The 25,515-nt window shown below is 46.3% G+C and overlaps 1 protein-coding gene across 1 annotated transcript in view; it reads right to left on the reverse strand.

Moving 5' to 3' along the window:
• FECH (ferrochelatase) overlaps nt 1-24,969 on the reverse strand; it is a 35,983-nt gene extending 11,014 nt beyond the window's left edge. The window contains exons 1-6 of the mRNA XM_086372464.1: nt 24,785-24,969; nt 18,929-19,055; nt 12,454-12,573; nt 10,687-10,835; nt 3,824-3,958; nt 1,123-1,229 (exon numbers count right to left, since the gene is read on the reverse strand). Of these exons, the coding sequence (XP_086228590.1) occupies nt 1,123-1,229; nt 3,824-3,958; nt 10,687-10,835; nt 12,454-12,573; nt 18,929-19,055; nt 24,785-24,830 (684 nt within the window). The 5' untranslated portion in view covers nt 24,831-24,969. The remainder of the gene's footprint in view (nt 1-1,122; nt 1,230-3,823; nt 3,959-10,686; nt 10,836-12,453; nt 12,574-18,928; nt 19,056-24,784) is intronic.
• Between the last annotated feature and the right edge of the window lie 546 nt (nt 24,970-25,515).

Here is a 25,515-nt window from a genome sequence, read left to right on the forward strand (position 1 = left end):
TGAGACACCCCTCGTTTCCAACCCCGGGCCTCCGAGCGGAACAGGCAGGCCAGGTTGGGGCTGCAGGCGGTCTGGACGGGAACCGCCTCCCTGGAAAGAGCGAACTCGGTGGGGACACCGCACCTGGACCAAAACGACACCCACCCCTGAGAGAAGGCGCCTTCTTCCCACTTCTCGCTTAAAACTGAATTTCGGCCTCTGCGTTAACCCTTGACAGCACCTACGTGCCTAAGGAAGACGCGGACCGCTCGGGGCGAGCCGGCCAGCGTTTCTCGAGGTCCACCACCACCTAGTGGTGACAGATGTAAGTGCCGCCGGGCTGCAGAAAAAGCGCTGAAGCAGGCACTTTGCCGAGAACGTCCGAGGAGTGAAACACAAACTAGACGAGCTCCCCTCACTTAGTGTTTCTTCTACCGAAACTAACTCAAAGGTAGAAAACTTCCACCAGCGGAACCAAGCAGTGTGTGTATGATGGAGGACAGTGCCCAGTAGCGGTCCTGTAGTCGAAGGGTGAGAAGGTGTATAACAGCAGCATTTCAGAGCTTTGCAATTGTGCTTTTAACTGAGTCTCTTAAAACCAAGCATCTGTTACTAAAAATATTACATATATAAACTGCATAGGAGAAATATGAAACTTCTAATATAGACACTTTCTCAACTGAAGCGTTAAATTTATTCTATGTCTCAGAGCACGTAGATATAGTCCCTTTAAAACCTTTAGGTCTTGATACTTTAATGGATTTAGAAAATAGAGAATCTATTAGTCGGTTATTCAATCTATGAATGGAGATTAGATTAAACACCCTGCTTAATTCTTTTCCCTTGCATATTCTTTAACGTTCTTTTGGTCACTGTGAAATACAAAATTCAAAACATAATTCTGCTATAGTTTGTAACTAATACTATTAATCTGAAGAAAAGGAAGAGTTAAACCTTTAACCTTTACATTTCTTTTCTCCTGGCATAATAAATCAAGACTCAAATACCTTTTTTTTTTAATTCCTCAGAACACAATTTAAGGACGAGAACAGTAGGCTTGGAAGGACACCCACAGACCAGGCAGGGACGAGAGCCTGGCCCACGGCGGAAGCGGGGCGACAGCAGCCGGCGGTGGTCGCTCACCTGGATGAGGAGGGGGTGCGTGGGCCACCTGTCGATCGTGCTCCACTTCATGGTGGGCTTCCTGCCCACTTCATTGTAGTATCTGTAAATGGCATTTAAGCTGCTGCCTGAAATACACAGGGGCTACTTAGTGCATGTGGGTTATGGTGAAAGTAAAAAAACAGACTAGTAAAGGCAGTAATTATAAGCTCAAAGCAGGTAATTTCTGCACTGAGTCAGTCTAATTACAATCATTTCAATACTCTAAAATGCATATAGATCTAACTACCCTGCAAATGCAGATCACTAAAAAGCAATCAATTTCAACGACCTTTCTAAGATTAGTGAGGCCACTTCTCTAGAGAAGCACAGTGGTGGTGGATTTATGAAATATAAGCAGTCGTTATTTGCAAGGACCAAGTCTTACAACAGAAAGCATGTTACATTTTTTCCCCCGTTATGAAGGGAATCAACCCCATTTACAGGGTGGGAAAGAAAGGAAAAAGAAACGAGGTGTGACCCCAGCACGCTACCACAATCGTCGTTTCATTCTAACTGGTGCTTTCCAGTGATTTTTCCCTATAGCTGTGATGTTTCACAAATTAATTTCAGTACACGGGCACTTTTGTATCCTGAATACTTAGGGCATTTTTACTTAGCATCATGAGACGAATATTTTCCACATTATAATAAAAGCTTTATAATCATCCTTTTTAATGGCCCATTGACAAGAATAACAGCTTATTAAGGCTTCTAAGCTCATTCTCTATTTTTATCTGCTTTATTAAATTATCCTCACTCCCTAGAATAAGTTAAATGGGTACCAAATCCTTGTAGGTAATCTATCAAAACTCGTATTTCTAAGCAAGAGATGGTTAACATGAAAATTCAAAGACTAAAGAAAGGAAAGCAGATGGTGCCAACCCAGGGCAATTTTTTTCCTGGCCTAGAGGATTTGGCACTGGGGCCAACCCCTAATCCTATGAAACCAGCCCTAACATGGGGCCTCCTCGTCAATCTTCACGTGGGGCAAATGCTCCAAAACACGGCCGTGCTTCCTGACACCACTAGTTTCTCTCCTAGAACTATTCATCAGTCAAGTCTCCAGATAAAAAACGCTTGCCAGCACAAAGCCATACTGACATCGCATGTACTCTCAGGCTAAGACTCGATTTTCAAAAAAAAAAAAATACATCGAGTTCCGTTTTTCTGACCAGAATACAATGAGTCAGATAAATCCAAACGGAGTCCATCCCAGATTCAAAACCCGTCTCTCCAGAAATCACGAAGCAGTCACCGCCATCTGCATGTCGCGAGCCGCATTTCACAGGGGGATGTTCATTGTCCGATGGGTCGGGTTGGCCAGAAAGTTCATTTGGATTTTTCTGTAACACCGTGCCTGAAGGAACTTTGTGGTCAAGCCAATACAAAAGGACTTCTGGAAGCCACAGGAGGTCTTCTGGATTGCTCAGAAACATTCAATGAACTGCCTAAAGTAGTAATTAAGGGGAGAGCATAACTAAAAAAAAAAATCACCTGATTAAAAAAAGTGATTGATACATCGAATATACTGGCGCTGCCACAACATGTGTCTAAATAAAGCAACAGACAAACGGCACTCTAGTGGCCTCCAAGAATGAACACGGCTTCACATCTCTGCAGTGAAGCTGTGCCTTCCCTTATGTCCTGGGGAAAACCTGCACAGACCTTGACGTTTTAAACACACAGGCAGAGCCAGCTGTGAGATGCAACGCTGGTCAATCCTTTGTCACATAAATAACCATCTTCTTGCTTAATTTTGAGAGCAGACATTTACATGGTAAGATATATTTTTTAAAGCCAGGCAAAAAGTATAGCTTAGAAAGGTCATAAGACACATATCCAAAAGAAATCACAATTCAAACTCTTGAGGGTGTCTGAGAACTTGGGCACTTTCACAGGGGCTCTGAATAAATATTTAAGGCACACAGCAGGCTTCCGAGATTTCTTTCAGTAGCCTTTTGTTTTCTCCTTCCTGTTATAGAAATAATATGCACTAATGTCCAAAAGCAATTTAGAAGTAAAAACGTGCTGACCCCAGAGCCTTGAAAAAGAATGCAAACAGACGTTAATTGTGAGTGACATTAGACGATTTACCTATACCTAAATGATACAGAGATTGGCAAAACATTATCGTCCAGCTCCAATTAAATATCTAGGAAACACCACCTAGTAATACTTCCCCAAATCTAGAACACTGAGAGAAGTTGGCAAAGGAAACCCTAAACTGGGCTTTGTTTGACCAGGAACCAACCCGTAACCAAAATACATATCCATATTTCCAATGTTATACGGACACCTCTGCTTGCAAAATGGAAACATCTATCACCTTTGCTGCATTAATAAGAATACTGGCGTAGCCATAAAAATAAAGCTTTATTACACAAACACAGAAAGTGGCTTAAGGTGCATTACGGATCCATTCTACATGCATTAAAGCACCGGACAGTGGAAGCCGCTGCCTTTCACCCACCATTTGTAATTCTCAGTCCACTGGCTAATAACTCAAGGGACAGATGAACCATGAGATTTCAAATAGACAGACCTGAACTCTGGCGTTTAACACAGACAGGCTGGATTTGCCATTCAAATCGAAAGAGATCCATCCTCTCCTCCTGCCCTCCGGCCTCCCGTTCTTCTCACCGGGGCCGGAGCCGCCCTCCGCCGGCAGCGGGCAGCTTACCTGTGGTGGAGCAGCTGTACTGGGGGTACTGCGTGAAAGCAACCGCCCTCTCCAGGCCATCCCTCTCCATCTCTTCAATTGCTTCCTCTGTTAACGGGTGGACGTACCGGAATCCAATATAGTATTTGTGCGGGGCTGTTAGGAAGCATGTGTGGGAAGGAGAAAGTATTCATCTTGATATAGATTCCGAACATAATGCAGTGCCCAGAACAAAGGACAGTTAACCTGATTTCCTGAGGCTGATAATGTGAGCAAGGTTAGAATATTCCTTGGATCTTCTCCAGCCTTTCACGGGTAGGTGCATTTTTCACCACTCTTTTCTGTGATCAACTCCCCCCCGCCCCCCACCCCCCGCCATCACACACATACTTTCATGGAGCGCATGGTTTTTAAAACTCAAGCTTCTGTGCCTTATTCTCTGCTCTCGGCCAAGACAAGAGAGACTCGAGAGCAAGGAGTCAAGAACTAGCATTTATTCTTAAATATAACCTCCTCTATGGACCATGCACCATGGCAGACGCTGCGCTTTCTTCTTCTCTAAACCCCGTTTTTCAGATAAGGAAACAGACTCTTAAAGGTTAATGAGCCACCAAAAGGCACACCTAGCAGATGGTCTAGATGAGATTCACTGTGGTCTCTTCACCCCAGAACCTACGCTCCGTCCACGCCCACCCCTTCACCCCAGCCTTCTCATCGCCCGAGTCCCCTTGTCCTGTTCCCTCAGACCCCAGGCCACCTAGTCTACATGAAAGCTCTGGGATACTCGATAAAAGTTCATTGATAACAAATGATTGAAATGATTCTTCTCACTTACATGAAAAACAAGACCAACCCCAACAACAATGCTTAAGTTGGAGGCACTAAGTGGGATTTAAAATCATTCTTCTGGGACTGCTGTGGCAATCCAGTGATTAAGACTCTGCTTCCAATGTAGGGAGTGTGGGTTCAATCCCCGGTCACGGAACTAAGACCTCACATGCTGAGTGCAGTGGACAAAACTTAATAATAAAATCATTCTTCTGGCTCCTAAATGTCCCAAGTCAGGGGCTGTCTTTGTGCTCCCATCACTTCACCAATTCTGCCTCCTTTATTATTTTAAAAGCTCCTCAAGCAATTTTTTTAGGCTTTTATAAAATCATAAAACTGGAAGCTTTCTAAAGTTATCCAGGGCTTCCCAGGTGGCTCAGTGGTAAAGAATCCACCCACCAACCGGAAGGCTCCAGTTCTATTCCTGAATCGGGAAGATCCCCTGAAGAAGGAAACCACAACTCCCTCCAGTATTCTTGCCTGGGAAATCTCATGGACAGAGGAGCCTGGTGGGCTGCAGTCCATGGGCCAGACATAAGAGTCAGACACGACTGAGCACCCACGCATCGTGTTTAGTTGTCTTCTCACAGGGTTATACCCAGTTTATGCTCAGGGATGAAATTGAAAATACACGACATAAACATTAAGTCTAGTAAAACCAAGGTCATCTCACTGTCCAGGCCTCAGCCAGGGCTGCAGCTAAGAATATGATGCTAAATTGCTGCAAGAAACATTTAAGTTAAAGAGAAGAAAAAGATAATACATTAATTGTGTGTGTGTCTCAATATATAATGTGTATTTTATATACATGTATATGTGTGTATTATATGTGTGTGTATATATTATATATGCATATATGTGTATTATATGTGTGTTATATACGTATATGCGCGTATTACGTATATGTATGAAAGTGAAAGTGAAGTTGCTCAGTCATGTCTGACTCTTTGCGACCCCATGGACTGTAGCCTACCAGACTCCTCCGTCCATGGGATTCTCCAGGGAAGAATACTGGAGTGGGTTGCCATTTCCTTCTCCAGGGGATCTTCCCGATTCAGGGATTGAACCTGGGTCTCCCGCATTGCAGGCAGACGCTTTAACCTCTGAGCCACCAGGAACCTACGTATATGTATAAATGTGTATTATGTATGTGCATATGTGTATTATATATTATATGTGTGTGGTGGATATAGATATATAAAGCATCCCTTAGTAAATTGACCAGGGGACTGAATCAGTGGACTGTGCTGTCAAGAACAGAGGCAGAGTGTCGACAGAGGGGAGAGCCCGTCTGTGCGTGGGAAGGATGGTCTGATTCAGTGATCTACAGTGGCGACTACAAAAAGAGGAAGGAGGGGGCACAGATGAAACCTTTCTCAGCTGCCTGTCCCTTCGAGGCCTCCGATTTTCTGGTCTCTTGCATAAAGCATGGTGGCCTGCCATTAAAACCCTCCAGAGGACAAAACCCGGTAAGCAAACTGCTGGACGGATTGTTCAAAGATTACATGGTTCGCGTCCACGATCACGGTATCATCAGGCCCGTTTTTCAGGAGCTCTTGGTGCTCTGAGCTGGGGCTGAAGTGGAATTTGCTTTCTGATCTATTTTGAGACAATACAACAATCAGACTGACAGAGCAAGATCCCCCAAACGCTGTGGGTCAACCAGCTTCTGGCGTTTTTCTTTCCGCTGCCGGGAGTTGAAAGCCGCAGCCTAAAGGCCCGGGGCCTGGGAGTTTCTCAGATGTTACAGACTCAGAGAGGTGGAGGCCTCCCTCACAGATAAAGGCAGGGCGGCGACCATATCTGGAGGTGAGACAGAGAAAAATACTCTGGAAAGAACAGATAATGCTTTCCAAACGGTCCAGTTCAAGACAGCCCGCAAAAACATGTTTCAGAAAAAGCGACAAGGCACTGGGCCTCTCCTGAGGAGCCAGCAAGCCTTCACAGGGCTCCCAGCTACCGCGGGGAGATGAAGGCGGCTCCAGGGTGTCAACCAGCAGAGCCCCGTCTGGTGGGCACCACATCCAGCCAGAGCGAGCCCGCAACACGCGACTTGCTGACCCTGCCTCATCCAGCCTCAGAGCAGATGCCCAGTGAACACTCTTTGGTGAGAACTACAGAGAAGTAAAAAAAAAAAAAGGAACAAACAGAAAAACCATTTTTTTAAATGGTAAAACTTCGTTAACCTCCTCTCCATTCATTTAGCGATGGGCGATAATTCAACTATCATGGGCAACAGTTCAAACGTCTGATTCGTACGTGACTCTGAGAGAAGGGCGTGAAGCTATTATGATGCTTTTCAACTTGTAGCTGATCATGGTCTGATTCGTACGTGACTCTTTGAGAGAAGGGTGTGAAGTTATTATGATGCTTTTCAACTTGTAGCCGATCATGGTGAATAAGAAAAGATCAAATCTTCTGAATTTCTATTGTGTAACCATGCTAATGCCTCCAGGATTATCTGATTTTAATGTTCACAGTGATCCTAGGAGTGGGAGTGTGTTGTCATCCCCATTTTCCAGATGGGGCTCAGCGAGTGGAGTCATCTGCCTGATCTCACACAACCAGGAATGGGGAAGCCAGCTGCACCTGAAATGACCCCATTTCGCATCCAATAAAGAATAAAAGTCTTCCACTGAGTAGACTTACTCAAGAGCTTCACTGACAGCAGGCACAGTGCATGTAACTAGATATCGTTTGTAAAATATGTTTTGCTATATTCCTTTTTTTAAAAAAGGATCATGTATGATCAATCATTTTTGGCTGTGCTGGGTCTTTGCTGCGGCACATGGGCTTTCTCTGCCTGCGGTGAGCAGAGGCTGCTCTCCAGCTGCCCTGAGCAAGCTTCTCATTGCGGTGGCTTCTCTTGATGCGGAGCACAGGCTCTAGGTGCACAGGCTTCAGAAGCTGTGGGCCCTGGGCTTAGGCTGCTCCGAGGCAGGTGGAACCTTCCTGGACCAGGAATAGAACCCGTGTCCCCTGCACTGGCAGGCGGATCTCTAACCATTAGACCACCAGGGAAGCCCTAAAAATGTATCTTAGATTTAGACTTGTCATGAACTGTAATGACTACATCTCTCATCTGTGTTCCTTCTGTCTTCCTTAAATGAGCGCAGTGCAGTCTAACTCTGTGAAACTGATTCTAAGTTATATTACCTCATGGAGTGCACTGTATTTAGTCAATACTCAATTTTGTGCAGAGCCTGTGCAAGTCTCAAACTGTCTATCCTGGCTACCAAGTAACAACTGTTTGCCCCCCAAATGGGAATATGAAACATTCTTATCTGGTTGTAATCATCACATTTTTTGTTTGCTTATTTGCCTAAAGAGAACTTTTCCAAATATACATAAACAAATAGACACAGTTCTGAAATAAACTTTATAATTTTACAGGATAAAAACTATAAGACGGGAGGAGGAATGAGAAAGAGATGCCGAGACAGGAAGCAGGAAGCAGGAAGGAAAAGCAGCCAGGAAGGAACCTGTGCTAGTCCCGAGGCGGCTGGGGGCCCACTGCAGGCTTCAGGTCTACCCAGCGAAGTGTGACCAGCAGGATGAAAAACTTCCAGGTAACCTGGGGGAGCCCCTGAGGGAGCCACGGACCCACGCCTGGTAATCACCTTATTAGTCTTTCATGCAAAGTTCCCCCAAAGAAGCTGCCAATCCTTGAGGCTGTTTGCAACATCCTCGTCAGCCGCCGTACTGGTTTTGTAGAGAATCGCTCCAGTAAGCCTTCAACAGATTTTCCTCTGGGCCCCTGAAGCAGACTGGCCTGTAGCAGCAAGGCCTCACGAGACTAGAAGCTTCTGGTGAGTAGAAGCCATGTGTTTCGACTTTGAGTAGCAGCATGAACCAGGGAAGGGCACTGGCTGGGCCACTGATGAATGCCTGTGTGGGTGGTCATGGGCCTCCTTAAACACCCCCACTGCCGCCAGAGCAGGCCTGCTTGGTGGACGAGATGGTCATCTACCACGCAGAAAAAAGGCAGAATTGAACTCGTCTACATCAGAGAGTCCCATGTATAGGCCGCAGAGACTGGTGACATGCCCTAGGGTCAACACCAGGTGTCTGACAGGGAGCAGACTATTGCTGTTCAGTCGCTACGTCGTGTCTGACTCCTTGTGAACCCATGGACGGCAGCACGCCAGGCTCCTCTGTCCTCTACCGTCTCCCAGAGTTTGCTCAAATTCATGTCCATTGCGTCGGTGATGCTATCTAACCATCTCATCCTCTGCCGCCTTCTCTGTTTGCCTTCAATCTTTCCCCGCATCAGGGTCTGGGACACTGATGATCAGGGAATGGGATGCTGGGGTAAATTCAGGTCATTCTATGGGGCTCTTTCCAGGCCGCCCTGGGAGGTGGAGGCCACGGCTGGCCTGCCTGGCCTGGACAAGCCAGCAGCCTCACCACAGAGAGGGGACAAGGAAGGATGCATGGGTATTCCTTTTCCAAGGCTGACAACTCCACTAGGGCCTTTATGGTGACGGGCGCTGGGCCAAGATGTCAACAGGAAAATGGTGTCTTCTCAGCACCTTTGTCCACTGAGGGCAGCACGGCAGCTGCAGATCTGGTTCACGCTGAACCTTTTATTGTGATAAACTGTTAATGACTAGAGAGAGTGTTCTCTATCAGGTGTGAGGCGAGGTCAGTCACGTTTCCCTCACCGGACAATTTAAAAGACACACTGTGTCACATGTGGCTGAACTGTGTCAGCAGCGCCCTGCAGCCACAAGCGAAGGGAGCGAGCGAAGCGGATAGTCAGAGGCACAACTGAACAATTTTCCAAGTAAGAAGCCCTGCCAAGGGCCAGAGCCCATTGTCCCACGTGTGATCCAAACCCGTGGGTTCCAAGAGCAACTCGAGTCAATACTCGATGAGATGCTTTCGGTTCTGCCTAGCGGGCCTCTCTCCTCGACGGTCCCCACTATGTCTCACTCCTGTCCTCATCCTGAACCCTAAATTGCCAGCAATGAACTCATTTCATGTGTCCTAAGATGCACATTTTTTAACACCTTGCATTGGTCTACAGCAGACGCTGTCTTAAAATTAACTGGCAGAGGTCTTATGTCTTCGTGAATCCCATGGACAGAGGAGCCTGGCAGGCTACAGTCCATAGGGTCAAAAAGAGTTAGACATGACTGAAGCGACTTAGCACACATGCACATTATGCAAAAACAATAGTGCGTCCTGCGATCAATTAAATACAGCACCTCGAGTTCCTTCGAGCAGTTAATGTTTCATTGTGTACATTATAATTTGTGTTAGAGGTTCTCAGAGAACAGCCACCAGATGGACACAATCCTCTTTAGTGCCATGCCCGACGAGGCGCTTAAATGACTCACAAGGGTGCTGCCAAGAGCTGGAAGCGGTTGATGAAAGTTGCGTAGAGACCACGGCTGCAGTGACAGCTGCTGACTCTGCTCTAAAGGCTGATCTAATTAGCCATCCACACAGAACTAAGTCACTAAGTCACTCAGTTGTGTATGACTCTTTGTGACCCTATGGGACTGTAGCCCACCAGGCTCCTCTGTCCATGGGATTCTCCAGGCAAGAATTTTGGAGTGGGTTGCCATGCCCTCCTCCAGGGAATCTTCCCAACACGGGATCGAACCCACATCTCTTACATCTCCTGCATTGGCAGGCAGGTTCTTTACCACTAGCACCATCTGGGAAGCAGCAGCCTCAACTGATTTCCCAAAGATTTCTTTCTTCTCAGGACGATGATCTGTGCCTCTTTTTTTTTCACGGTTGGTAGCCTCTTCCTTATAATCCAGTTCAGCACACACCTCCAACTTCCTTTTGAGGCTAATGTTCCAAAAGCTTAGTTTTCCATTTGTAACATAAGGAAGTAGTAGAAAAGGCTATACAGCTGAGGACAGAGGATAATTATAACACCAGAGAATTGAGGTCAGTGGCCGGGCCATCATGTAGGAACCCCCGCAAATCAAGAGCTGCTGGTACTCAGAACAGCATTTGGCATCCAATAACGTTGTGAATTTCATAACTACCCCTTGAAAGAACAAGGCTAGTGGGACATGAGTTGAGAAATGCCCTACCTGTGTGTGGGGACAGCTCATCCAGCAGCTTCACCATGCCTTCCCCCTGCTTGGAGGTCCACATCTTGATGGGCGATCCGCCTCCGATCCTGCGGTACTGCTCCTGAATTTTGGGGGTTCGGCGTTTGGCGATGAATGGTCCCAGCTTACTAAATCATTGAACATCAAAATCATTTTATTCCAGCTTAAGCAACCTCAGAAACATTTTCTACTCGATTTAAAACAAAACAAAAAAAAGGCAAAATTTAAGAAGAGCCTAATAAATCAAGCCTTTAGAAACAGAAGCTCAAGGTCATGGACACCAGCCAGCTCTTTTGACCCAGACTAGATAGAGAACCCGCTGGTCCCCGAGGAGCAGCCTCCTCTGCCCCACAAGCGGCTCTGGTGGCAGGAGCCCACCACCCGTGCAGAGCCTGCGGCTGTGTGCCAGCCCCTAACTTAACCACTCTTGATCCTGCACCTACAAGAGCTGGGACAAACCAGACATCTGGCAGTGCACAGCCCTCTTAATCCAAGAAAACGCACATTAATCCCAAAATGCACTTGCTCACGTGAGCAAAGACGTATGGGCAAGCATGTTCACTGAACACTGAACACAATCCAAGTGTCCACCAGTGAGGCACTGGTTAAATAAATGAAGGTATGCCCACACCGTGCAGTTCTACACAGCCATGGAAACAGAATGAGCCAGATCTATACCATGTGTTACGGAATAATCTCCAAGAAACATTATTAAGTTTCAAACAAAAAGTAGCAAAGTGACAAATAAATAACATACGTGAACCCATTCACATTTGTGTAAAGGGGGGACTGGGTGTGTGTATATACTTGGATGTCCATGGACTACTTCTGGACCTAAGAGCACTTACCTCTGGGGTGGGTTAGTGGAAGGCTAGAGTCCAAGGGGAAAGAGACACCCACGTTTTACTGTAAATACTTTTTAATTTTTGGCATTTTTATCATATGCATGCATAATTTTTTTATTAAAAAACTCTATTTTAAAGAAAAAGGAAAGGGCTGCCCTGGTGGTTTAGTGGTAAATTCCATTGCCAATGCAGGAGACACGGGTTTAATCCCCAGGCCAGGAAAATCCCACATGCCACAGAGCAACTAAGCCCGTGCACCACAACTTCTGAGCCTGTGCCCTAGAGCCCGGGAGCTGCAACTCCTGAAGCCCAGGGACCCTGGAGCCCATGCTCTACAACCAGAGAAGCCAGTGCAGTGAGAAGCCTGCACGCTGCAACTGGAAACGCTCGCTGCAACTACAGAAAAGCCTGTGCAGCAACAGAGACCCAGCACAGCCAAAAATAAATAAAATGATTTTTCAAAGATAAAGGAGAGAAGGAAGAAGGGAAGAAAGAAAGAAGGGAAGAAGGACAGCAAGACTCCACCTTTACATCGCAAACGAATCATACTCATTGCTTCCCTGAGTGTCAGCCAGTCGTCAAGCACCAGGCACAAATGTATCTCCAAAGATCTTTAAAGGTCCTTCTGCAGTGTGTCCAGACCACCGCGATTTCCAGAGCTCTGGGGAGGAAAGGGCTCAGGGGGAATCCTTACTGACTGGCTTTCTCTCTCCCCTGCAATTCTTCTGGTATCATAGCTTTCTCATAGCCAACAGAAAAATGCTGCTGCTGCTCCAGCCCTAACCAATATGCACTAAAACCATTTTTTTTTTCTTCTGGAAACTACAGAAATGAGACCCAGGGAGGGCAAAATGTACCACACAGGTAATGGATAAAGGACAGGCGTCCGCACGGATCTTACTCTTGGACGGGGAGCGTCATGAGGTCTTGGTCCAGGAAGAGCCTCTGAAGGAAGTCCTGGACTTCTTCGACGGTTTCTGGGCCCCCCATGTTCAGCATCAATATTCCAGTCCTCGGCTTCCTGCATAAAACAAAAGGTAAGAGTGGGTTTGAAGTACTTCTCATTTTCCTCTGAGGTAGACTCTTGGTTCAGCCAGCAGACTCTCACCTCGGCTGTCAATGCAAAGACCAAAACGGTGGATGGCAGGTCTCGTCACAGCCGTCGCAGTGAATGCAAGGGGCCAGGTCAGCTCAGTCCCAGGCCCAGCTCAGACGCTGACCCTCACCTCCTAGCTCCAACCCGGCCCCTAGACGTCCCTGGGCGCCCAATGTTTCTCTATTAAATTGCCAGCTCTGAACAAAGACCCCATTCTTTGGGGACTGAGGGTCAAAGTATAAACCTAAAATTGTCCTGAGGAGGAAACTCCTGTTCACAAGACTGCCTCATGACTACACAGGTTACCTGATCTCTCCAGGCTTAAGTCTCCTCGTCTGTAAGACAGGTTACTTGGAGGATTAAGCGGATAACATGCTCGGTCATTTAGCATGAGCCAGCACGTACGGTAGGTTCCATCCTACACAGCAGAGCCGTGCTGCTGCTGCTGCTGCTAAGTCCTTCAGTCGTGTCTGACTCTAGTGACCCCATGGACTGCAGCCCACCAGGCTTCCCGTCCATGGGATTTTCTAGGCAAAAGTACTGGGGTGGGGTGTCATTGCCTTCTCCGGCAGAGCCGTGGGCATCCCTATAATTTTAAACCTCCACAGTGAACTACTAGCCCAGTTCTCTCTCTAAATAAATACATCCTTATTTATTCCCTTCTCTTTGGTTAATTATTATATTATTACTGACCTAAGTTATTCCCTGCTACTCTGCTTCCTTCTCCAGAGCCTGCCTGGAGGCTAACTAACCTGCGTTTGGTTTTCTTTTCTTGATACTTGAAAATTCCAGATTCATTATATTGTGAAACTGCAATATTCCCTTAATCTTTCTACTTAGGCCACTGGTGTTCTCCTGGGATTCTGTCTTTCACCCTCAAAAAGCTGGACTCCTTTTCAGGGTCTCCTGCTGTGATGAACTACATTTCTCACTTTCCCCGCACCTCTCCACCCTTCGCCTAAAACCCAACTACTTGAGCAACTCCTATGAAACACCGGTCTAAATTACTCAAGTTGGTTCCAAGCTAAAGAATCAACCATTACTGAATGAGCAAAGAGAAACAAAAAAGAAAGTCAAGCAGCTTCTGGGACCTTTTTTAAAAAAACGACTGTGCAAAAATCCAATATGTGCACAAGGTTAGGCGACCATTACAGCTTTCTAATTCCTAAACATTTTCGTCACCCTCAAAAAACTCTCATACCCGTGACAACTATTCCCCATCCCCCCTGGCCCTCACCCCTGGCAACCTCTAATCTGCTTATGATTTGCCTATTCATTGAAACAGAATCATTTCTGGCCTATTGCCCTAAATAATATTATATGTGGTTTTCTGTGTCTGGTTTTTCACTTAGCATAAAATTTGCAAGGTTCATTCATGTTGTAGCACGAATCAGTACTTCTTTCCTTTTTGTTGCCAAATAATATTCCATCATTTGGATATCCTCTCCACTCACTCTTGATAAAATGAGAAATAAGCAGCCTCACATTTATTTAAAACGCCATTATTACAAATGCTGAGGGGTCTATTTTCTCAGTCTCCTACGCCAAAACCACCTCCAGTTAAAGCAGTGACTGGAGCAATCCTGCTGGGATGGCTCTCTTTTGGAAGATTGCTCGTATAGGGTTCTAAAGCTAATGATATGATGACAGTTTAATTGCAATTTTTTAAAAAGTGTCAGTCATGTTTGGCAATCATCTTAGGCAATAGAGTGGGTCAAATTTATACAAGTGGAAACTGTTTTCTTGATCGAACACACTTTAGATGGATGAAGTAGATATCTGAATTCTCGGCCTAAATTTTCAAAATAAGAACCAATCCCTGGGGAAAGGGAAGAGCTGCATTACAACAAAGTCAAGGATTTTCTCATTTAGACCCCACTGTATAGATTAACCAAGGTCACTTTTCCCACCGTTGTCTTAGGCCGGGGTTTCTTGACCTCAGCCCTGCTAATGCTGGTAGCTGGGTAATCCTTTGTTATGGGGCTGACTTGTGTATTGTAGGAGGTTAGTAGCTACATTGGCCTCCAGTTACTAGACGGTAATAGCACACGCCGCACCCCAGCTGTGACAACCAAAAACGTCTCCAGTTATTGCCAAATATGTCCCAGGGGACAAAAATATCCACTCCCCACCCTCTGTTCAGAACCAGTATGTTAGAGAAAGGGGTTTAGTCTCCTTTTACCAAACCAAACAACGACTTTGAAGTTACTGTTCCATAACTTTTCCACACCCTCTGACCAGAAGTCGTATCAATGAATTAACTAACCTGCGTTTGGTTTTCTTTTCTTGATACTTGAAAATTCCAGATTCATTATATTGTGAAACTGCAATATTCCCTTAATCTTTCTACTTAGGCCACTGGTGTTCTCCTGGGATTCTGTCTTTCACCCTCAAAAAGCTGTGACTCACAATAAATTAAGTGCATTTTTCCGTGGATTGCTGCCAGTTAACAGATTACTGGTTAAGAGACTTACCTAAGCCACAGAGGGTATCAATGTGCAAACGGGATTTAGAACTGTTTTTCATCTATAACACCTGAGCTCAGAACAAGAGTGGTTTTAAATGGGATGTTACTCTGTCCTGCAAACCCATGTTTTTGCAAACCATGTTGATCTTATACATGAAAGAGACACACGATGTGAAAATACCTAAATACACGTGCACTTAATTCAGAACTGTGCTGTGCATGATGAATGGAGCATTAGGAAGCCCTAGTCTGACGCCCTTTATTCCCAGACGTGAAGAGCAAAGCTTTAGTCAAGGGTCAACATCTCCTCTCCCCTCCAGACACAGCACATCTGAGACCAAGGTCTGATTGGCCAAGTTCCCTTTGTTTGAATGGTAAAAGTGTTCACGGCAAACATATTCAAAGTTTCTCATTTGAAAAGTTTGCCACATTCTGCCATTTATATTCTTGACTTCTCAAAATAGAAGGTTTTTTCCTTTGAACTGTTAATTGGACAAAACCAAAATTGAAGCTCATCAATTAATAAAGGAACAAAATAATCCTACTTTGCTGTATATAATCGGCATCAAGATTAAAAAAAAAAAATACAAATCCCAGCTCTTCATTAAATCCCCTAGATGTAATTGGCCAGAGGATCTCTGCCGCCTCTAGAACAGGGGTTGGCAAACTCCAGTCCATCGGCCAAATTTGACCCCATGCTCCCTGACTGCTTTTGTAAATAAAGTTTTATTGGAATAGAGTTCCATTCATTTGTTTACATATCAGCAGTGGCTGCTCTCACATTGCAATGGGAAAGGTGAATAGCAGTAAACAAGACCAAATGGCCCAGAAAGCCTAAAAAATCACTCAGGGCTTTGCAGACAAATTTGTACTGTAGTATCGTCTAGTGCAGTCTGAGCACTAAGCAACACAAGGCCTTCATCATATCTGGCATCAGAATGACTCAGAAAGACACCAATTCATTGTCATTGTTCAGTTGCTAAGTGATGTCTGACTCTTTGGGACACCATGGACTACAGCACTCCAGGCTTCCCTGTCCTTCACTAGCTCTTGGAGTTTGCTCAAATTCATGTTCATTGAGTCAGTGATGCCATCCAACCATCTCATCCTTTGCCACCCCTTCCTCCTGCCTTCAATCTTTCCCAGCATCAGGGTCTTTTCCAGTGAGTCATCTCTTCACATCAAGTGGCCAAAGTATTGTAGCTTCAGCTCCAGCATCAATCCTTCCAATGAATATTCAGGGTTGATTTCCTTTAGGATCAACTGGTTTGATCTCCTTGCAGTCCAAGGGACTCTCAAGAGTCTTCTCCAACACAATTAGAAAGCATCAATTCTTTGGCACTCAGCCTTCTTTATGGTCCAACTCTCACATCCATACAGGACTGCTTGAAAGACCATAGCTTTGACTATATGGACCTCTGTCGGCAAAGTGATGTCTCTGCTTCTTAATATTAGGTCTAGGTTGCTCACAGCTTTCCTTCTAAGGAGCAAGTGTCTCTTAATGTCATGGCAGCACTCACTTCATTATTTCTCTTTTTTTTAAATGGTGACTTAAAAAAATGTATTTATTTTTGGCTGTACTAGGTCTTCGTTGCTGAGCAGTCTTTCTCTAGTTGCTCAGAGTGGGGGCTACTCTTCAGTTGGGGCGCACAGGCTTCTCACCGTGGTGACTTCTCTTGTTGCAGAGCGCAGGCTCTAGGCACTCGGGTTTCATTAGCTGCAGTGCATGGGCTCAGCGGCTGCGGCACGTGGGCTTGGCTGCTCCTCAGCGTGTGAGATCTTCCCAGACCAGGGACTGAACCCATGTCCCCTGCACTGTCAGGTGGATTCCTAACTACTGGAGCACCAGGGGGGTTCTATCATCTCTTGTATTCAAATACCAGAGATAACCAATGTGCTCTATAACATGGATGAATACATCATGATTTAATAAATACTCTTCAGTGAGTGAAAGTCGCTCAGTCCTGTCTGACTCTTTGCAACCCCATGGATTGTAGCCTGCCAGGCTCCACTGTCCACGGAATTCTCCAGGCCACAATACTGGAGTGGTTAGCCATTCCCTTTTCCAGGGGATCTTCCCCACCCAGGGATCAAATCCAGGTCTCCCACGTTGAAGGCAGATTCTTTACCAGCTGAGCCACCAGAGAAGCCCAAGAATACTGGAGTGGGTAGCCTATCCCTTCTCCAGCAGATTGTCCCAACCCAGGAATCAAACCAGGGTGTCCTGCGTTGCAGGCAGTTTCTTTACCAGCTGAGCTACCAGGAAATACTCTTAGGCTATTAAAATAATGTAAACTTTTTATAGTTACGTGACAGTCATATTATTAAACAAAAACAGGAAGTTATAAAAATAATTTATGCAACATTATCACATTTTGATAAATATATACTGAGTAAATATTAATAGGTATACAAGTAAATATTAATAGATACAAGTATAGAGACAAGATACTGGGTGGTGAGATTATCAGATTTTTTTCTCCTGTCTGTACTTTCTAAAATGAACTGATTTCTTTTCTATAAATATGACATAAAGTTACTTACTAGAATTTGGGAGTTTTTTTATTTTTTTTAATTCAATTTTAATCATTTAACCTTAAGGCTATTTATGTTGTTGACTTTGGCCACTAGGATAACGTAGTAAAAAAATAATTTTTCTCCCAGGGTTCCACATCCAATCAGTTCTTCAGGTTACACCAAACCCTAAATATTTAAAGCACTCTGTACTATGGCTGGGATGAGAAAAGAGGGGCAGGGCGGGGGAGGAATGGCTTCCTGCTGGGCCTGCCCCAGGACACAGACAGCATCTGTGCTTCCGGTCTTCCTCCCCATGGGTGCTCTTTTAGGACGCCCAAGAGTCAAAGGGAGTTGACTTGGGCCCCACCCTGGTGCCCGATCCCCAACAAATCTCAGTTCCCTGCAGATGCTCAATCATCATGCCCAGGGTCACACGCGACAAAAAGTAACAAACACAAAATAAAACTGTTTTATTTTCAAAGCTGTGGAACTCCGGCAGAACAACTGGTCTACCAGAAAGGTCAGGGAGTTAATGGCTCACAGCTACTTTCTTTCTCTCTTGCCCAGTGTTCAAGTGCACTACTTCCATCTGTGTGCTTGTCTAAAAAGTGCCCGTTATAGTCTTCTAATGCCTCTGTACCAGAGGGAGACTTGAAAACAGCTGTGGCTTCTGATATTGAAAAGGATACTCGGCAGCAACGCCAGGCCTGCTGACGTCCAAGCTGCAAACAGCAGAGGCGAGGGAGGGGACGTGCTTTGTTCTTTGATAAACTGTAAATCCTATCATGTTGTTTATAATTATGTTCAATGGGTTTGACAGTTTACTACAGAAATTTGTGGGAGATTAGTTATTCTTTTCCCTGCACAGGACATGTATTTCATAAGTATAATTATGTTAGGTTCATAAACACATTTCCAGCATACACATAATCTCTGTTACATGACGTGTTCCAGAACTAAGTTCCCGCCTGATTTGCAGACTGCACACAACTCTGTGTCCTTTAACAAAAGCCCTGTGGGATTTTTATTTGTCAAGCAGATCTCAATGAAGCTGGGCAAAAAAGTTAAATTTTTAAAAAATGGAAAAAATCTATCAAAATTCAAAACAACTTGTAAAGCCTAAATTGGAGGTGAAATCTATAGTTTAACAGCTTTTGAAAGGAAGCCAAGAAAATAACATACCACTTCTTACATACTGGGTTTTCCCAACACCTCTCCTCCTAGGTAGCTGGTATCCACTGGTGTTTACGTCAGAAAAAAGGAAATCCTGATTAGTATGTAAAGTCAGACTCATACCTGTTCCCCGGCTGAGCCTGAGGCTTGGGGCTTCTGGCACGCTGGGCGGTTTCCGTGGCGGCCGCCGCTGTGGCCGCACCCGACTGGCACCTCCGTGGCTGACAGGCCCTTGAGCCGCCGTACAGCACTGTGACAAAATTAAAGTGGCAGCATGAAATCTAGCTGGAAAGTAATTTCTTTTGAAGAGACCCTCAGAGCATAATTCCTGGATTTAACATTTAAAGGGATGCTACAGCAGAGGCGATTTCCCCAGCATTTCTCTGCAGGTGGGTGCAGGCTCTTAAGCCCCGTCTGAGGGGATGGGGTTGTGTCCCCTGGGATGGCGTATCACAGCTGCCTGCACGCAACCTTCTTGGAAGCCTCCTCTCCCTGCTTTGGCTGCCGGTTTTCATATGATCCCTCAAGAGAATCACTGCATGTTATGATGGCAACATGCTACTCATGAAGGTAAGGAGCCGGTAGAAAAGGTTCAGACCACTGATTAGAGTGGCACGCATGTGTGCTAAGTTGCTTCAGTCGTGTCCAGTTCTTTGCGACCCCGTGGACTGTAGCCCGCCAGGCTCCTCTGTCCATGGGAATCTCCAGGCAAGAATACCTGAGTGGGTTGTTGTGCCCTCCTCTGGGGGATATTCCCGACCCAGGGGTTGAACTCACGTCTCTTATGTCTCCTGCACTAGCAGGCGGGTTCTTTGCCACTGGTGCCACCTGGGAAGCTGGGCCAGTTTTCCACACTGGCATAAATCTCATATCTACCTATGAGCCTTCTCCAGTATGGCACTGGGACTGAGAACCCCAGGATCGAGCCTGGACTCTGACAAGCTGGGAGAATCCTTGTTTTCAAGGGCCGATGCTGGCCCTCCTCCTTCTCCACTCCACTCCATGGGGTATGCCATCTGTACTGCCAAGGATTCGTGAACTTCCAGAGCCACCCCCTGCCCCGCACAATTTCTGACCAGGCTCGCCAGTGCCCAGGACCCCATATTCCCTGAGTCCAAAGCCTCACTTTCAGGGTCTGCAGGCCTCTGCGGTGTCCATCCTCCTGAGGGTGGACTGTACCATCAGTATTAGTCATTCTTGACCTGAAGGGTAGCCAGTGGGTGGCTGCTCATGCGGTCAAGAGTGGAACTTGAACATGAACACTGGAGTAGGCACAAGACTCTTCATCATGCCAGCAGGCCAGGCATGGAGAGAGAAGCAGGGAGGTCTGCCCACCAGAGGCAACTTGCTCAAGGCCCTGGCATTTACACAGCAACTGTGAAGGGTTCAAGAGTTCACCCTTCCAGCCATTATCAAGGTCTATTTGTCAGCATAGCAGAACAGAACATAAAACAGTCTGCTAGCTGGCTATCTACGGGTCTTGTCCCAGGCACCTTAAGACTTAGTTGTGGGCCTGTAGAGTGGAGGAGGGCACGGGCCATACCCCGTTACAGCCTAGAGAGCATTCATCGTTAAACAACACGGAGTGAAGTGAAACGGAAGCCACGCAGTAGGTACTGAAGCTGGCAATGCGGGACAGTGGTTACTACCGTGCCCCACGGCATACACACGACTTCCCCACCCCGTTCTCAAACCAGCAGGTCTCACACCAACGTGAAAGCAATCTCCTTCTACCCTCCTCCCACTTACGAGTCAAAGGCGTTCTGGTGAGGGACTCGGGCTGTGGACCAGCAGCTGGGTCTCTGGACAGTTCTGCCACTGACTAGTAACAGAACTGGGACTGGCTTGTAATCTTTCTGACCCTTACTTTCCCACCAAAAAATGATGACACCCTGCTATTAACAGCCTCCTGGTAAACATTACAGCAGGTAAGACCAGTGGAGTAATTTGCACAACGCCTGAAGGTGGCGCTAGCAGTAAAGAATCCAATGCAGGCGCCTTAAAGACACCTGGGTTCGATCCCTGGGTCGGGAAGTTAGTTCCCCAGGAGAAGGGAATGTCACCCCACTCCAGGATTCTTGCCTGAAAAACCCCACGGGCAGAGGAGCCTGGTGGGCTACAGTCCAGGGGGTCACAAAAAGTCAGACACGACTGAGCACGCATACATACATATAATTAGCGCCCGTATCATTTTCTTCTGTGCCTAGAGCATCCGGGCTACACCTGCTTCAATTTTTTTTTTAATTTTAATCACCTGGCATGTCTATAAAACATAGGAGAACGGTATTTCCCGGCCAGTTAGATTTCCAGCTATCCAGATTGTGCACATGCTCAGCAGAGCTAATAACATGAGCTTGAGCCAAACAATCCTTAACTCAAAGCAGAAGCGCAAAGACTGAAATGCAGAAGTGCAAGCCCACTCAAATGAAGTCTCGAACCAACTCCCATCTCCTTGTTTTAGACAAGCCCAATTCTGAACTGCATGATGAGACCTAAGCAGGCTCTCAATCAAGCCACCATGTCCCCAGTTCCTTATACGAATGAGGTTATATCAGATTCTATGGGGTATCAGAATGGAAATTTGGCATTACACAATTTGACTTTTGGTACTATAATAAGCTTTCCTCCTGCAAACTTTAAAAGGGGATGGGGTGGGGGTGGGGGCAAAAAGGGGTGAGAGTCTCCAACCAGTATATTAGTATTTCTTAGAACAATTTGGGAGCTGGGAGCTTTTTGAGCTGCTACACTATGGTCATGCCCTTAACTTACAAAATTCTCTTCTCTGAGGTGAAACACATTCTCAAAGAAGGGTGATGCTGCTAAAAAGAATGGATCCTTTCCGCTCAGGATATAGGGTTAACACACCCACTTCAAGGACTTCCCTGGTGGTCCAGTGGTAAAGAATTCCCCTGGCAACCCAGGGGACACAGGTCCATCCTGGTTCGGGAAGATCCCACACGCCTCGGGGCAACTAGCCTGTGCACCGCAGCTCGAGAGTAGCCCCACTCACCACAACTAGAGAAAGCCTACACAGTGAACACGCAGCATAGCCAAATACCAACCATCAATAATTTAAGAACAAATGAATAAAACACTCCTCTCCCCAATGATCTGAAGACTTTAGAAAAGCAGTGTGTCTCCTACTTAATGATTAGTATTAATCTATCTAAAGGAGTTTAATTATTCAAAGAACAAAATGAGACTTCTGAAAATACTCAGCTAACTGCTTGAGAGAAACTCAAAGGCACAGGTGGCATCATCTGGAGTAGACAGTGCGTTCCAAGCTAGAGAGATCCAAGTAGAAATTCCAGACAGAACCAAACGAAGATATGTGCCAGTACTTGGGCAACTCACTGAGCTACTCCAAGCCTCACTTTTCCTCACCTGTAAAACAGTGATGAGGCCAAACTTTCAGCACTCTTGCAACGATTAGGAAAACTTTTAGAAATCTATATCCAGCCCCAAGAACAGTGCCTGGCACAATGCTGGTAATTAATCAAGAAGTAAGAACACTCAATAGTAAGGACTGGCCTGCCCATAAACTAAGACCAGGTAATTCTAACCCTACTCTTGGCGTGGACAACTGGTCTACCTTTGGAAGGCTTACAGACAATAAAAGCTATAAAACCAAGGGACACACAGAAAAGAAGATGGTGTAAGAAAACAAAATGTCATCAATTCCTGGACACACCAAATACATGACTTAAGACGTTCAGGAGTATTAATTGGTCCCCCGAAACCAAATTATTTAATATTTTGGCTGCCTGGGGCTGGTATACGGGAGAGTAGAAGCAAGGTGCACAAGGACCTAATTCTGCTCTTTCCTACCACATAGGAGATGAGGATTATTTTAAAAGGTCCTTAGAAATACGTGTATCATTTTAAAAATCAACAGAAATAAGGTTCTATGTTAAAACTATTAATAAGCACTTGGGGAGAGGAGGCTTTAAGAATTGTTATCTATCTGATATGGAGCCACAATGTTCTAATGTATTAAACATTGATATGTATATACATTTTTATTATTCTAGATTTGCTTTTTTTCTAATTACAAAAGATATATATGCCTAACATAGAAAATTGGAAAGGAAAAGGCACAGAGAAACAATAGTTATTCTATCAACTTTCTAAAATATACGTATACTATATACACATATACCAGGGAGCTTCTAATTAATTCTGTAATATGCTAAAAACACAGAATATAACATTTTGCTTTTCTACTTTGAGAATTCATTTTGAGAAATACTATTCAATTTTTCCTATCCCAGATGTTAATCCTTTCATATAAAACAAGATAAAGTAGTATGAAAGTGAAAGTGAAAATGTTACTCAGTAGTCTCAGACTCTTTTGAGACCCCATGGACTATATAGCCCACCAGCCTCCTCTGTCCATGGGACTCTCCAGGCAAGAATACTGGAGTGGCTTGGCATTCCCTTCTCCAGGGCATCTTCCGGACCTAGGGATTGAACCCAGGTATCCTGTATTGCAGCAGATTCTTTACCATCTGAGCCACCAGGGGAAATCAGTCTGTAATTCAATTGAACTTCAAATCTATTTCTGCTGTGGCTTCTGAATCCTTCCAGTTAGTTACTTATAACCTGGACAACAAAGCATTTAAAGATACTCAAATTGTTCTATGACCTCAACTCTAGAGCCTTGTCAGACTTTCTTTGCCACTGGAAAAGGTCAGTGAAAGAAAAGACTAATTTGACACTTCTTTCAGCCCTGTTACTGGCACTGGGCTCCCTTTTCTTAAAAGGTAATGTCTTTCATCTCCCACTGCCCTTGCTGACCTGACTGTCATTGGACACTGCGTCCTAACAAAGGCACCTGTACTAACATATGGAGCTCAGAATGGACCCTCTCCACTCCTTCTCAGTAGGTGCCAGGTGGACAAGTTAGGGAACTTCTTTTTAAAAAATTTAATAAATCAGGTCTGGGTCTAATCAACATTCAAATGCACTAATCAAGCATCTTAGCAAGAGGCAGCCTTTTATGCAACAGTAACATTTTGAGGGTATCTATGTATCTACTGTGGGCCAGGCCCTTGGCTGCAGCCTTTACCTGTAACCAGCTAATCTTCATGGCAAGCCTATGAGGTATTACCTTCTCTGGGTCTGGCAAATTTCACGCTGGGGTGAATGCCTCGCTCCGGGATGGGGGAAGGGGGGAGGCGGGAGGTTGGGCGGGGTGGGGGGCGGGTAGAAATCGCAGGAATGCTGCAGAGCTAGCTAGTGTCCCAGCCAGGTGTGTCTGAACCAGGGTCCAATCGGCCCATGTTTTGGACGCATCCTATGTTCACCTGTGTATCAGAAACCCGTGGCGTTCTCAGTGGGTCTTATTTATTCTCCAAATATCTCTAGGAAATACTAGCCCAGGCTGCCCTGGATTGTTTATTATCCAAATATCTAGTTTGGGCTAGAAAACTATTCCCCAAATATCTAATCCTGGGCTAGTATTTTCTAGCCCTGGAGTGGGTCCTGCTGCCAAGGACGAGTGAGCACCGGAGGTGCTGCCAGCGGCCAGGGCAGGGCAGCAATGGGCAAAGTGTGATCTCCGCCACCAGGGAGGGAAGCCCAGGGAGGAGACCTCTGCTGATGCTCCTGACAACGATGCCAACGTTACTGTCTCTGCGGCGGGCCCTTAACGCGCTCTGCCTCCCGTGATCACAACCATCCTGCGGCTCTCATTAGTCGTATTTTACAGATGAGATCCAAGACAGAAATTTCAGCCCCTGCTCACGGCCACCCACCTGACCCACGGGGCTCCGGAACCCCTCCCCGCGGCCGCTCAGGGTCCCTGGGTGACCCACGTAGCCCTCCTCTCGCTCCTCCCAGGGGAGGCCCCCTTTCCGGATCCCTTCTCCGCCCCTCTGCGCCCCCCGCCGCCGGTCCGGGACGTTCCCCAGGCTCCGGGGCTCCGGTGTCCGCTGCCCGCTGTCCCCGCCTCGGCGGCGGCCGCCACGCCCCACTTACGCCGATCGCGGAGCAGGACGCCCGCAGATCGCAAGGCCGCAGCCATGTTTGCGCCGACTGAAAGCCCGGCCCGGGACCGGGGTTCCTCCGGCGGCAGCACAACCAAGAACCCGCCCCGCCAACCGCCTAGCCGCGGAGCCCAGCACCAACCAGCCACGCAGCCCCACCGGTGCGGCAACGCCCGGCTACCGGCTGGACGCCCTCTCATTGGCTGTCGGGTGGGGAGGGGGGCGGGGTCAGGCGGAGACACGCCCCTCTGTCCGGCGGTTCCCAAAGCAAAGGCCACTGCCTGCTGAATTCCAAGTGATGCGTTCTGAGCTTTAGTGGTGTTCGACCTTTTCTGACCCCATGGACCGTAGCCTACCAGGCTCCTCTGTCCATGGGATTCTCCAAGCAAGAATACTGGAGTGGGTTGCTATGTCCTCCTCCAGGGGCTCTTCCTGACCCAGGGATCGAACCCATTTCTCTTACCTCCCCTGCATTGCAGGCGGGTTTTTTGGTAGTTTTTTTTTTTTTTTTTTAAACCCACTGGTGCCACCTGGAAAGCCCCAAGAAAGGGCCCAGGACTGTGCTATTGGCATCTTCCACCCCAACCACCAAAATGCTGTTCCGGTCGCCCTGAAAGAATCGGCCTGGTTGCAAGCACCCATCTAACCAAGGCAGGAGCTGCAGGAAAGAACTTTCTTGACATTTCCATTACTATTGGTTACATAGGACAATGCCTCAGTGCT

This window comes from Bos grunniens, chromosome 24 (assembly GCF_055505025.1).
Source record: "Bos grunniens cultivar Pamir isolate PY7600 chromosome 24, Bosgru_T2T1.0, whole genome shotgun sequence".
Classification (NCBI taxonomy): domain Eukaryota; kingdom Metazoa; phylum Chordata; class Mammalia; order Artiodactyla; family Bovidae; genus Bos; species Bos grunniens.